Raw genomic sequence first — 13,349 nt, forward strand, 5'->3', positions numbered from 1 at the left:
AAGAAAGAAATCAGGCGGTCCCAAAATAAATATCGTGAACATACGATTCCGAGTGTAATTAAATACGATTCGCACTCATTTAAAAGTACGATTAATCAATAATGTGCGATAATAATTCCCATGCTGTGTATGTTGACAAACAATAGGGCGCAGGGAGCGGGAGTGTGCAATTACATCGTCGAGCTATAATTAGCTTCGAAGCGTCAGTCAGCGATGTCCTTAAGGCCACAAAAAATTCTAGTGGGCGTAAACAAAAGGGAAAAACATTCCTGCTGTCTTCAGGGTTCGGTATAGGCAGGAGTACGGGAGTGGGGAACTTTTTGACCATCACACTCCTGCCTCCGAATGGGGTGACACATATACCCAACGAATCTCGTATCCTGGCTTACTATGGATTGCAGTTAAAAGTGGAAATCGAAAAGAAGCTGGAAATAAGTCACGTGCAAATCTAGGCAAGGACGAGCTTGTGCAAAGAACTGTGGTTTTAATTTTCAACTTCTGTAGTCCGCAAAACGCGAGGAAAAACATAATCTGACAAAACCACATCAGTTTCCCAGAGTTCTTCACAATTTGTCCCTTGAAGAGACATTTCGTCTTTGTCTCCGATAAGATAATAACCTTAATTTTCACCGTCAACGATAATATAAGCTAAAACAAAAGCTTTTGGTCTGATAGTATTAAAATGTTTTAAGTTTTAACACTTTCAAAACACAGACATGTAGATAAACTAAGTACTACGCTGCTCAGTGCAACTATTTATACAGGCAGAAGACGCAGACTAGAAGAGCACGGAAAATAAAGACAACAGGACGAACCCAAAGTGACAATTTAATAGCACTGTACTTAGAAAAACAGCGCAAGAGAACCGGGATAGCCTCGGACACCAAAAATACGTACTTCTATCCACGTAAACATTGAAAAAACAATAAATTTAACAAAATAGTAAGGTCTTTGGCCGGCTTATATATGACAATGTTTTTTCAGGGGGATCATCAAGGCCAAATGAAAAAAAAATAGAATGAGTTCCAGCAACCTCTAAAAGAATCAACTTATTTTTACCACATGGAATAAAATATTTAGAACCCCAAACGGAATCATCATAAAAAATAAGGGCTACCCCAGTTATTTTGACGACGGCGTTCAAATTTATCCTCCGCCGACTTGCGTCATTCATAACCTCACTGTCGTAAAATGGTAAATACAGTATAACGGTAACATTGTGCCAAAAATTAACGAAAAGCCTTAAATAAACAGATAGGGAAAATGCCACGTTTCCAGGATGAGAGGCACAAGCAAATTATCACCTCGTATCAGAAAAAGAAATACCGTTATTCGGAAGTTTCCTGGCCGCAACAAAGGGTAAGCACCACTCTTCCTCCAGCCAACAAAACTCGAGACGCATACCGTCACACGAATCCGTTTTTCTCCTGACCCAGTTGAATGTTTTAATCAGTGACTCGCTGGGCAAATTGGGACGTTGTGGGTGATGTCGAGGGTGAGACGGGAATGTTAATTATACCTCCGCAATTGTTACACGTCTTCGGAGCAGACGGCACGCGCACCAATGTGAACCGTATTACTTCTCCATCGATGGAGTGGTGCCAAACGTAGACGTACACTTGAATTTTTAAACGGTCCGCAACATCCCCCCTTGGCCACCACCCTCGTGTGACATAAAGACATGGGCACGCCAAGAGCATGGGGTCGTCATTCATTTTCCGTCTGCTACCACGATAGGTGAGCTAGTCATCAAGAGCTATCAATTTTGTGTCCGAACGGTGTTCTAGAACAAAACCACGAAGAAGTGAGTCACTCAAAATCAAAGAGTACGCCGATGGGGCGTAATCGTGATATCAATGCGTTGCATTTATTAGAATACAATCAGGGGCAATTCATTTTTTAGTTTCTTTCATAATCTTCTAGGACTGCCTGGTGAGAGCACCGAAGCCATGAAACTCTTACCCAGCTTCCGATTCCTGTGTGTCATCATTGTCACGGCTGCGTTGCTGACGGTGAGCTCAAAATACTTTACATGCTTACATTTTAGACGATTGGGAGTAATTGCTGACGTGTAAGCTCGTTACTGACACTCAAAATGATGTGTTATTACATGCGGCGTATTTTACAAGTAAGCAAACATCAAACTTCCAGCATACTCGTCACTAAAAAATCTTCTTATTTTCAAACAGACGATGGCGGAATGCGGAAGTCGAAGAAAACGAAGAAAGAAGCAGGAATTGGAAAACAAGGCTGAAACAACCATCTTCGATTTCGTCCGACTCTTGACCCTTCGTCTCGTCTATGGCATGGCATCAATGATGGGTTTCCAGGAAGGATTATCGGAGTTCATGGGGGGCATATTTGTTCCCCCAGGTGTGGATTATGACTACGATTACGGTGGAGGTGACGACGATTATTGATTGTGAGTGCTCAATATATGGAGTTTCCGTTATGTGAAAACGCGTCAAAAAATGTGCAGGTGTTGTGATATCCTCCGACTTCGAACACTGTTATTTTGCTGTTTTTATACTGAACGCTCAATCACACATAAACATTGCCTGTTGCATGTGAATCATACAATGAGACAACGGTGAGCATATTTATGTACAAATAATTTATTAAATGTAACTAAATTCTTGACGATGTCCTTCCTTGAAAAATAACAAGCCCCGAATGAAAAACGTACCCAATATCAGTCAGATCCTTCATCTAAATCAGATTCGTCCGCAGGAACAAGATCAGCATAGCACCCATTTCTTTTACGTATCAAATCTCCCCACAGCAGCTGTTCACCGCACTCAGGACATTCACCGTCCACTGGAATAATGTTGCTCAAAGTGGAACTGTCACCTTTGCTAAGGAATCTTTTAGCAAGGCATATTACATGAGCTACCAAAGAGCAAGCATTATCAAGACAGGTGAGTTTGTCATCTTCATCAACAAGTTGACGACAAATACCACAGGTTTCTAGATCACTGAGTTTGCTGTCACAGTCCCTTTTTTCACTATTGTGGTTATTCACTTTCTTACTAACAACATGTCCATAAGTAATTGGCATGTGTATGGGAGGATGGCGATTGGGCTGAAAAAAAGTCACAATTATTAAAAATTTGGCATTTGATTGAAGAAAATGATTCAGGAAAAATTTATTTTAACTCTGTTCGTTGCCAACTTACTGAAAATTCTTTCATGTATTTAGCAGAGAGCCAGCGCACTGTCAATGGAAGCTTATTCCAAGGCCCAACTAAAAGCATTTCCGACAAAATGCGCAGGCAGTAGTCGTACTTTTTTTCCTTGGAATTCTTTTTCGATAAATTGTTGAGACGGCGAGACTTTTGAGGATTTTGCCAGGCCCACTCGAACTGTAACCATTGATAAGTGAAAGCATTGAAGTGCACGACTTCGTAATAAAAAATTTAAATATATCTAGAGGAATGCACACATACTCTTAACGCAGAAATTTCGTTAGGAAATCCATGAACAACCAATACCATCACCCTAAAATAAGAAACAACAGTTGTGGATAAATAATGAAAAACATCCACACATTATAATATTCATGAGGTCAGGACCTACAGTTAGAACTAATGACTTCCTTACCATGGGCCTTTATTACTTGTACGCCATGCTCCTCCAGATTTAACTCCTTTATTATGCTGTTTTATCCTTCGGTTGGGATTAACTGTAAATCCTATGTAGGTCCTACCTCTAAATTTCGGATTTTCACAAAACAGTAAATAAACACCATAGAAGTTTTCAACCACTTCCGCCATAACAGAGGCGCTCTTCTATTTTCATTTGTTTTTTAAATCTGATCGAGATGCAAAGATTGGAGAATACGAATGTAACGGATGTCTTTCCGACGTAAGTTGTAGCCTAAATTTGTAAACAAGTGATGTTCATTGCGTATTCCTTTCCCTTTTGCGTATGACAGGGTAATGGAAACTGTTGAGGATCAGTCAAAAACATGTGGAATGTAAGTATATCTCTGCAAGGAAATAGTTTCCCTAATCCTACAGTATATCATGATAAGTGATTCATATTTATTTTATCATTAGCTGCAAGGATAACAGGGGGAAATATGTTTGTCCCAGATGCAATATTGTTTACTGCTCGTTAGCATGTTATCGGGCAGACGTGCACTTACAGTGTTCGGAAAGTTTTTATAAGGAATGCATCGAAGAAGAAATTAAGCATGGAAATGGTGATCCGGAGTCTCAGAAGGAAATGCTGAACATGTTGAAAAGGGTTGAGAACGAAGAGGATGAGAGCTTAGGTGATTCAACAATATTTAAAATGTGAAAAGCAATTTAATATAATCGAAATATTGGAAATAAGTAAGCCGTGACCATCCTGGATACTTTTTATGATAGTCCTTATAAATGAATGCAATTTTCTCGTACTTTAGCAACGCATTGCCTGATTTTATGAATCCGAAGGAACTAGTTCTCAGAATTTCTTTTTTATTGCTATGTTAGGCGTAGACTCAGATGATGATGAGCCAGCGCCAGAACTTGCTGAAAGACTTGCCGGTGTCAGTCTTGATGACGCTGATGCTGTTTGGGATGCCCTGACTGAAGAAGAGAGGAGAGATTTTATGGTTTTGTTACAAAAGGGAGATGTTTCTCAGATAGTGCCTCCATGGACCCCATGGTGGAAGTGTAGGTCTGTTTGAAAAACTTAATCTATTATGTACTTAAAGCAACTTTTTCGTCCTACATTCATCCATAAATATTTAATGTATAATCCTAATATAAAACAGAAATTAAAATGCTACCTTGATTAGATTAAGTGACTACTTCTGGAGCTCTATTTTGGCTTATCGAACTCCTCATGTAGAGTTATAATTTGCGTTAGAATTTTGTATGATTAATTTTTTTGAGGTTCGTTCTCCTCGTCTATTTCAGTGAAGAAAAGAAATTGATAGAAGAGGTGAATTCCCCTGGATCAAGTAATGAAAATTTTATGGAAAAATGCCCACGGCTTCTGGAAAACATTCTTTCATTCGATGAACTATGTGTATGTCACTTAAGTTTTGAAATATTCTCTATTTTGTTGTGCCCAGTTAATTTTGAGAGTTCTTTACTTTCATTTTTTTTGCAGAAAAAACCTCCCTCAAGATGTGTACAATTCAACCTGATTAATGTTCTCTATGCTTATGCTTATATAGCGCAATATTTTGCTGGAGATCACCTTAGTTTTGCTATGGAAGCTGTTAATGGAATATTAATGTTATCTTGTAACATTCGTAATGGGTATAATTATGGTAGTGCTGAAGAAGCAATTGAATCCGCGGCATCCGAGGCCACAAATGTGAGTATATTTTCATTTAGCTTAACCAGGACCATTGGTTGCGTAAATAAATAATTCTATGAAGTGTTCCTTAAATAGAATGTATAGTTATGTTGGCTTATCGCTCATTCCACAACATAAAGCAACCTTTTAATTCTTGTAATGTCTATCTAAAGGGTTTACGGAAGAGTCTGGGCATCATGTAATCAGTTAACATTAATGTATTTTCACTGATCAAATTTATAGGACTTAGAAAAATGTACTGACTCCATGAATTAACTCTTGGCACTATCTTTTAGCTGTATCCTTTTGGAGAGCTTAGTGATTGAGTAACTGTATTCACATTCTAAAGATGGGTTTATAAACCACCCAGGCATTAGACAAAGTGTTGCATCACCTGAATGATAACAGCCTTATAGGAATACACAACGAAAAGATAAGAGTTTGTATGAAAACAGTGTAGCCGTTTCATTTTTTTAGCAAATATTCACTTTCATTAATGCTACCAAACCAAGTGCAGGTGGAGTTTCATTAAAATAAAGCATGAATATGGAAATGATGTCATATTTACAGTTTCAATTTTAATAGTATTTGAAGAGGTCGATACATAATGGGGATCGAGATGGTGCGGGGGCTAACGTACTGGCTTCCCACCCTGAGGGCGCGGGTTCAAATCCTGGCGGTGTTGAATATTTTTCAGAGGTATCTCGATCTCTACTTGAGATGCTTTGTGGAGGGCACTTTGAGTGAGTACGCCGTCCGTCGGATGGGAGGTTAAGCTGTGGACCCCTTGGCGCCTTTCGTAAAGAGTAGGCTAATGCTGACGCTGGGTTTCTCTCTACCCTTCATCCATTCCTGTCCATCCCCTATGGCGCAAATGACCTCAGCTGTCGGTCGCCTCCCCTAAATACTACTACTCGATACATCATCAATCATCATGTATGCACAATTGCATACTTCAACTTATCAATGCATTTGTACCAGTTTTTGATACTCATAAACTCCTTTGTAATTGGTCCAGTTATTTAGTAAGTACCTATTCACTTGCATTTCCCTTTTTCCATGTGCAAATTTGGGTACCAATACAACGCTTATGTTTGTGCATCCCCTTAATTACGATCAACCCAATTTTTTATGTTACCCATGTATTCATATAAGGCACTTAGAAAAGTCATAAAGCTTGGGTGTGTCACGAAAGGAGCATTTCCCAGTTACCACCAGGGATCCCTTATCCTTAGCCAAATGGTCTCCCATATTTGTTACTATGATACCACCCAGTAGGACTTACTTCTTAAGATATTGCCCATCTCAAGAGCTTGGAAATTAATGTGGTTCATATTTGTAATAATAATTTTGTACATATTCCTGGCATTTATATTTCAATACATACATGCCCAAGTTGGAAAGTGACCCTGGAATCAACCATTAAAAATATACCTTCTGTTATCCTCAAGTTTTGTTTTATATATTTTTAAGTTATATGCGAGCTGGATTTTCTACAATGATGTGCATTGTGTGATATCACGCCGTAGCTTGAATGCCTCTCAAAATATTGATCAAATAAATTTATTTTCAGTGTCAGTGGTTATCTGGGACTAAAGAACTTAAGGATATCATCAAAACTGATGTAAAGTGCATCATTGAGGGTCCAAAACACACCCACAGGAATTTCTTCATATTAAGTGCTCTTTCTGATATTTATAGGGTGATTCTGAGAGCCAAATCTGAGTCAGGTAATGTGTAGCATAGTTAACCTGTGTGAAAATATGCTGAAATGTATTTATAAATTCACTAATTTGTCACTTGGCATTCATTTCAGGAAAGGAATCTGAAGGCAGCTCTTTTGCCAAAAAGTTTTCTGATAAGTCAGCATTTAGCCTTCCTGCTGTGCCAAAAACACAATTAAGGACAATATTGAAAAAAATTGAATTCTATCTGGCTTGGAGTAAAACATATGCTGAAGATGTTTTTTCAATCTAGAAATAAATATGCATTTTTGTACTCACTGCCACTTATTTCACATTTTCTTTAAAAAAAAGAGTTAGTTACCTCATTGGATAAGTCATTACAATGAAGACCTCCTGCGGAAATAAACACAATGTCCATTAATAGAAGCTAGATTGCTAATATGATGACCTCAAATACGTAAATGAGAGCTGCAGTTTAATACAGAGATTATTGGCTGTGTTGAGAAATCCAGACTGAAGGTGATGTCAACTTTAAGCATCCTGGATTAGATTACAATTAGATTTTTAATTTGTACAATAAACAGGGTACCAATTTCATAAAATAATGTGGCACAAACATGCTTAATAAAGAACACTTAATTACTCAAGATTCCCTATTTGAAAAATGTAAAAGAATTGCTGTGCTCTCATTAAATTTTATTTCTGAGCCATTCCATGCCAAATCACTTGACATCATGTGCACTTTTGACACTAATTTTTTTTCTTTTGTTATGTGGATGAATAGGATTTTTACAAGTACCATGAACGTAGGATGCAACCTAATGAATTCCAGGATATCTGGCATGCCACATTATGCATGTGTTAACGTTTTTCATCTACTAAGGAAAATAATTAAAACATTTGTAATGATTATAGCTTAAAAGACTGGGTAGGTAATAAATCATTTAAAAAGGATTGGACCAATTACTATCAGCCAGTCTGCTAGAAGAGTAAAATCCTGAAAATGGTTTACACAGTAACAATTTAATGGCAATGACACTGCATCCAAATTATAATGTCATCATTTACACCAAAGATTGGGCTATTTTTAGTCCAGAACCAAAGCTAATCTCAGAAGGGATGATATGTCCGTCTCAAAATCACACCAAGTTTTCGACTATAGGTGAGATTGAGGCCTAGCTGGTTTTTTTTCCAATGTGGTTCAGTTATCCATGAAGAAGAGAGGACAAAGAGGGTGTGAAAGACTAAAGATAGAAGTGAATTTTGGGGGGAGGGGGCATTGTTTGACAAGTACATGCTGGCAAAATCTCCTGTGCAGTAAAGAGGGGAAAGGTGGGGGTGGTGGTTGACCTATGAGTTGGAAGGGACTGGGAGGACATTTTCGCACACTGACCAATGCAAGGAGAGTCATACTTCCAATTATTTCATTAGGCATGATCATCAGTTACATATAATTATTGTTTTGCTCTCATTAAATTTGATATCAGATTGCTTTTGTTTAAAAAACTTATCAATGAATACAAAAAAGGTCAGCATATGTGACAGGCAAAGGGCAAAAAAGAATGTTCATAGGAAAAATATTTCATAAAATATGCAACTGGAACATTCAAATTAATCAATAATGAATAAACATAACATGACTCAATCAATAATATCAGGTGAAGTCTAAATATAATTTGATAATTCTTTTTCACATGATCTCTTAAATTTCAAGAGTGGTTTCATTGGTGATAAGTAAAGAGTGAGATGAGATCCTCTGAAGAAGGTTGACAATTGGAGGATGAACAACATTACAGCAAATGACATTCCTGTATTGGAGCAAGCAAAATTCCTATTACAATTGTGCAAAAGAACCCCATTGGTAATTTCCATTTGTGAGAGAAAATTTTCAATTTTGAATTGTTCAGAGGGAAAAGGTGGAGGATATCCAATTTAAGATGACTCAGACCTTCCAAAGGATTTCCAGATATTTGTATTCATCCTCCCTCCTGCCACCACTCCAAACCCATTTTGCCAAGGACTCTGAGATATGATTTTGTTTTTTCGTCATGCACAAACCCTAAGGTCTATTTCCCCTGAAGCTTTCACAATCAATTTAATCCAGGGAAGTTGGGAAAAGTAATTATTCTCTCCATGGACGCACTTGTCCTTTGCGAAAACAAATCCAATCATGAATTGCAGCAAATTGGTCACCTCCATGGAATTTCAACACTATTCATTTAACAAGGTCCAGAATGGAACTGATGAACACCTTGATAGTAGAATGAAACCTGAAAATTTAGTTTCATTTTGGAATCATCTGATACATAAGTTTTACTGTTGAACCTGATACAAAACATTCCAGGAAAAAAATAATTCTTTGCCTCTCTAGTCTGAAACTAAATATAGTTTCAAACCAGATTACATCCCTCGTAATAACTATTATGTACAATTGGCTATTGAGATGGCAGCATTTATTTGCCTAAGTAGAACATAAGTCTCAATCTTTCAACATGCTAAAAACAAAGGACTAATACATGGGCATATCGAAGTTTTGTAATAATTAATGTTCAATTTTGAGTGTGGGCATGCTACATTACATCCCAATTGGCTACTGCCTTGGAGGTTGGTGTTAATTTTGGCCTTTAATCCTTCAGTTTATGCTCCCTGAATTCTAATATCCCAAGCTAGAATCTCACAGATGTGAGGGGCTTTCCTTGGACCATTCCAATTTTTCTAATGCTTAACAATGATGTTAGCTTCTGGTCAGGTGATTCCACCACATTCTGACCAAACGATGACAGTACATAAATGTACATCATATACATATTAACATAATGAAAAACTCAAGCACAATTATTTAAGGTTTAATAAATGATGGTAGAGTGACTACAAAATATACAACATTTGCATTATTTGACAGTGTATGGGTATCATGTTATGACACTTTAGAACATACAACCGGTAATTTTAATAACACATTAATGGAGAAAGTTAAAAGATACCTACATTTAGCACCTCAAATGCACATTTTCATGTTCCCAATGATTAAAACTAACATTGATAATGAAACACGCAATAAAACATAAGAACATTAATAGATTACATAACAAAGAAGTAATGAAAAATTTTACAACGCAGATGATGTGTTTTATTATGAAACTTTAAATGCAAACACCAGTTTGCTGATAAACTATGGCTTCTCTATGTACACTCACTCTGACATATACATATATATGTATATATGCGCATGTATATTTACTTAAACAGACACTAAACCAATACAAAATTTTAGAAATGGATTGCTGTGCAAATCATGAATGGTGAACATTTCGGCCAGGAAGTCAACCCCTTCATCAGCAGAAGAGGAGGCTAGCTCTTGGCCCCAAAACTTCCACCACCGGTGAATTACATGATGATCTATTTCTAATCTTTTTAGAGTCTGTTTAAATGAACTAACTTAAGTGGATTTAAGGGCAAAGTGCTCCTTATATATATGTGTTTCTGTATATATGTGTATGTATGTATGTATAATGTATATTTTGCATGTGTATGTATATCCAGGACTATTCGTAGTGAGAAGTAATGAACAAGTTGCTAAGACAATGAGCTTCTGTAGCATGACTTCCTTGACAGTTGAAAAGTGAGAGTATGTATTTCATGAGCCATATGATCAAAGGAATCCCTACTTTTCATGCGGTCACAAGAAGAATCCAGTGATTCCATTGCATATGACTTGAATTCTGTGACCTTTTGACACAAATACTGCTTGGTTATGTTGCCAATGAACAAAACAACATATGGACAAGTAAGGACATGAGAGTCATGGGTGAGTGACAAGGATATTATGCATCTAAGGAGTGTATTGTGCCCATGCCATAGAAATCACTGGCTCATCATAGAAACAAATGCAAATTCACATCGATTTGTATATATCACAGTATGTATATTACAGTGCAAATAACAGATTGATATGGATTGGTCAGAATATTTGAACCACACAAAAGAATGCCTTGCGTTTTCATGACAGAAACTGCTCCTTCGATTGCACGCAAATTGGAAGTATTCAATGAAAAACTCACATATTTATAAAATTACATCTTTGGGTCCTCCCTTGACCTTGGTAAGTTCACACCAAAATGGAGAGAGGGGTAGGCTGTTCTGAATTGGCCAGCATACAAAAAAACTTCTCTTGGCTGAGACACAGTAGAAAATACAGACTTTAATAAAATAGTCTCGGTCACACGGCAATTATTATGGTCTATACTGCTGCCATTGTAACAACTTCTCGCTAAGTCTTTAGCTCCAAATAACTTATTTTCCCAATATGTCCATGGGGACAAGATGCAACAGCTACTTGTCAAAGTTTTCCATGACCAGATAATGGTTTCTTCATAATTAGCTGCTACCTGCCCTTGTGTTTACCTCCGTTCTCTTGCGCTGCTTTTCTACGAATCAACTGCCTCTCGTGCTCCCTCTGGAAATCTTCATCTGTCAAATTCAGCCGCTGGATCTGGGAGAATTATAAGGAAAAGAATGTACTTAATGACCCAAAGAACAGTTAAGACTTGCAGAGGTCAAGCAGTTAAACTCTATTGCACTTAATAAAAGGGAAGTTGGTGATAGAGTAGCTTAGGACTTTCAGTGGCATATAAATACGGTCAGTTACAAGTAGTGACTTGGCTGGCTTTAGTTTGTTAGTCATTCAAGAGGCTACAAGCATCGCTAACTGCATTAAAAGATAGGTACAATAAAAAACGTATGAGAATCATAAAAGAAAACAAAGGTTATGAGGTTTTCAACAGAGTTTATGGTTAGATAAACATAAAAATTGGAGCGGATAAACTAGAGAGGTGGAACAGTTAACCTATTTGGCAGTATTTTGGATCAAGATGTTAACACTAGTAGGGATATAAGAAAAAGAATTGCTTTATGGAAGGAAGCTTTCACAAGGAGAGAGTTGATGACATGGGCATTGATTAATCATGCAGAAACATTGCCATTGAGACAAGATGTTAGGTGTAGAATGGAGACTTTTGAAATATAGGGTAACGCTAAGTGGACAGAAAGGAAAACAAATTAGGAAGTGCAAGGCAATGAGATTCTATAAGGTAGTGAGATCACAACTTTTCTCTCTACACCACTTCCCAGAGAAATAAGTATGTATGTATGTATATACAGGTAAATCTCCAGAAAAAAGGAAATAAAATGATTATGTAGTACTCATATGATTAATGACAATGACACCTCCCTTTGAACCCCCTCTCTTGGCTCACCATAACAATCCTCACATTTAAAAGCACTCAACTCTTAAATGGGAGGAGTAAATGGCTACCAAGGGAGAAGGAATGCAATCACTAACCAAATATCAGCTTAAAAATCTCTGAACTACATGCAAATGTTTTCTGTTATTTTAAGGATGAAACAGATCACTGCAGAAAACCTTGGGAGCATTAAGAAATAAACAGTAACTGGTCTCACCTGGTGAACAATGAATTCTTCCTCCATCACATGACTCGGGAGGTTACGTAACATTTCCAGGGTTTCATACATTGTAGGGCACTTTCGAAGGATGTCAGAGCGCCCCAAACCAAACCTGAGCAACACCAATGCCACCTTAAAAACAACTTTGATTCCTGCAAGGAAAATAAAAAAGATACAGTCAGCACTTCAAATTATTAACGTGAGGAAACCCATGACATGGCAAGAGTCTGAGCCCTACATATTAAGCACACAGAGCTTACAGCCCTACATATTAAGCACACCATTTGCTTTGAAATATATAAAGAAAGGTGGGTCTTGGTAGTCCAGGGGGTAGAGCGTTGGACTGCTGACCAGAGGGCCCCAGGTTCAATTCCCATGCAAGTCTCTAGGCAACTGCAGCTCCACCCAAGCTGTGTGATTTTTCGGGTACCAGATCTTCCTGGGAAACCATAACCGGTACAGGGAAAGAAACTGGCCCCCATACCCTGATGTGTGAATTTCACACGCCGTCGGGCTTAGTATTGGGTGAACTCTACCATTACCTACCAAACCGACCTTTGGATTGATTACTGTGTTTGTGGTTTTTTTTATATTGAGAAAGAGTAGGCAGATTGTCACTTCACCCTGTCAAGTCTCCTCACCATGGCCCATTCTGATGCTTACATAATACAAACAGCACCAAAAAGAAATTGTGGATGTGCACAACATAAAATGTATGAATTACAGTAAACCCTAAATATTCCAGACTACATGGGACTAGAGTTTGTCCTGATTAAGTGAAATCAAAATTTCGCTGGAATTTGACACATGTAACCCCACAAGGTATTTTTCACCACCATTCTTGCATGCACTTAATCGCTGAAAACTTGACTTTATATGGTGAACAGAAAGTGTAAAAACATCTTA

General features: G+C 37.6%; 3 protein-coding genes across 4 annotated transcripts in view; 1 reads left to right on the plus strand and 2 right to left on the minus strand.

The window, feature by feature from the left end:
• Nucleotides 1-2,511: 2,511 nt before the first annotated feature.
• slx1 (Nuclease slx1) lies at nt 2,512-3,773 on the minus strand. The gene is made up of 4 exons (XM_071592569.1): nt 3,601-3,773; nt 3,447-3,498; nt 3,177-3,362; nt 2,512-3,082 (listed from the first exon to the last, which is right to left on the minus strand). Exons 1-4 carry the CDS (start codon nt 3,771-3,773, stop codon nt 2,693-2,695), a joined length of 801 nt encoding a protein of 266 aa, XP_071448670.1. The 3' UTR covers nt 2,512-2,692.
• Nucleotides 3,774-3,820: 47 nt separating this feature from the next.
• Nucleotides 3,821-7,297, plus strand: LOC139693907 (zinc finger HIT domain-containing protein 2-like). 2 transcript variants are annotated; one of them, XM_071592235.1, is made up of 7 exons: nt 3,821-3,976; nt 4,059-4,276; nt 4,479-4,665; nt 4,908-5,019; nt 5,104-5,313; nt 6,869-7,025; nt 7,112-7,297. In XM_071592235.1, the coding sequence occupies exons 1-7, from the start codon at nt 3,939-3,941 to the stop codon at nt 7,270-7,272; spliced, it is 1,083 nt and encodes a 360-aa protein (XP_071448336.1). In that variant the 5' UTR covers nt 3,821-3,938; the 3' UTR covers nt 7,273-7,297. The 2 variants fall into 2 exon arrangements, with proteins under 2 accessions (XP_071448336.1, XP_071448337.1); XM_071592236.1 differs by having other exon boundaries at nt 7,117-7,297.
• Nucleotides 7,298-11,166: 3,869 nt separating this feature from the next.
• wkd (TBC1 domain family member whacked) overlaps nt 11,167-13,349 on the minus strand; it is a 146,162-nt gene continuing 143,979 nt past the window's right edge. Inside the window, exons 7-8 of the mRNA XM_071592725.1 lie at nt 12,441-12,595; nt 11,167-11,472 (exon numbers count right to left, since the gene is read on the minus strand). Of these exons, the coding sequence (XP_071448826.1) occupies nt 11,365-11,472; nt 12,441-12,595 (263 nt within the window). The 3' untranslated portion in view covers nt 11,167-11,364. The remainder of the gene's footprint in view (nt 11,473-12,440; nt 12,596-13,349) is intronic.

The sequence above is a fragment of the Hetaerina americana genome, unplaced genomic scaffold (genome assembly GCF_022747635.1).
Source record: "Hetaerina americana unplaced genomic scaffold, ioHetAmer1.1.p SCAF_5, whole genome shotgun sequence".
NCBI lineage: Eukaryota > Metazoa > Arthropoda > Insecta > Odonata > Calopterygidae > Hetaerina > Hetaerina americana.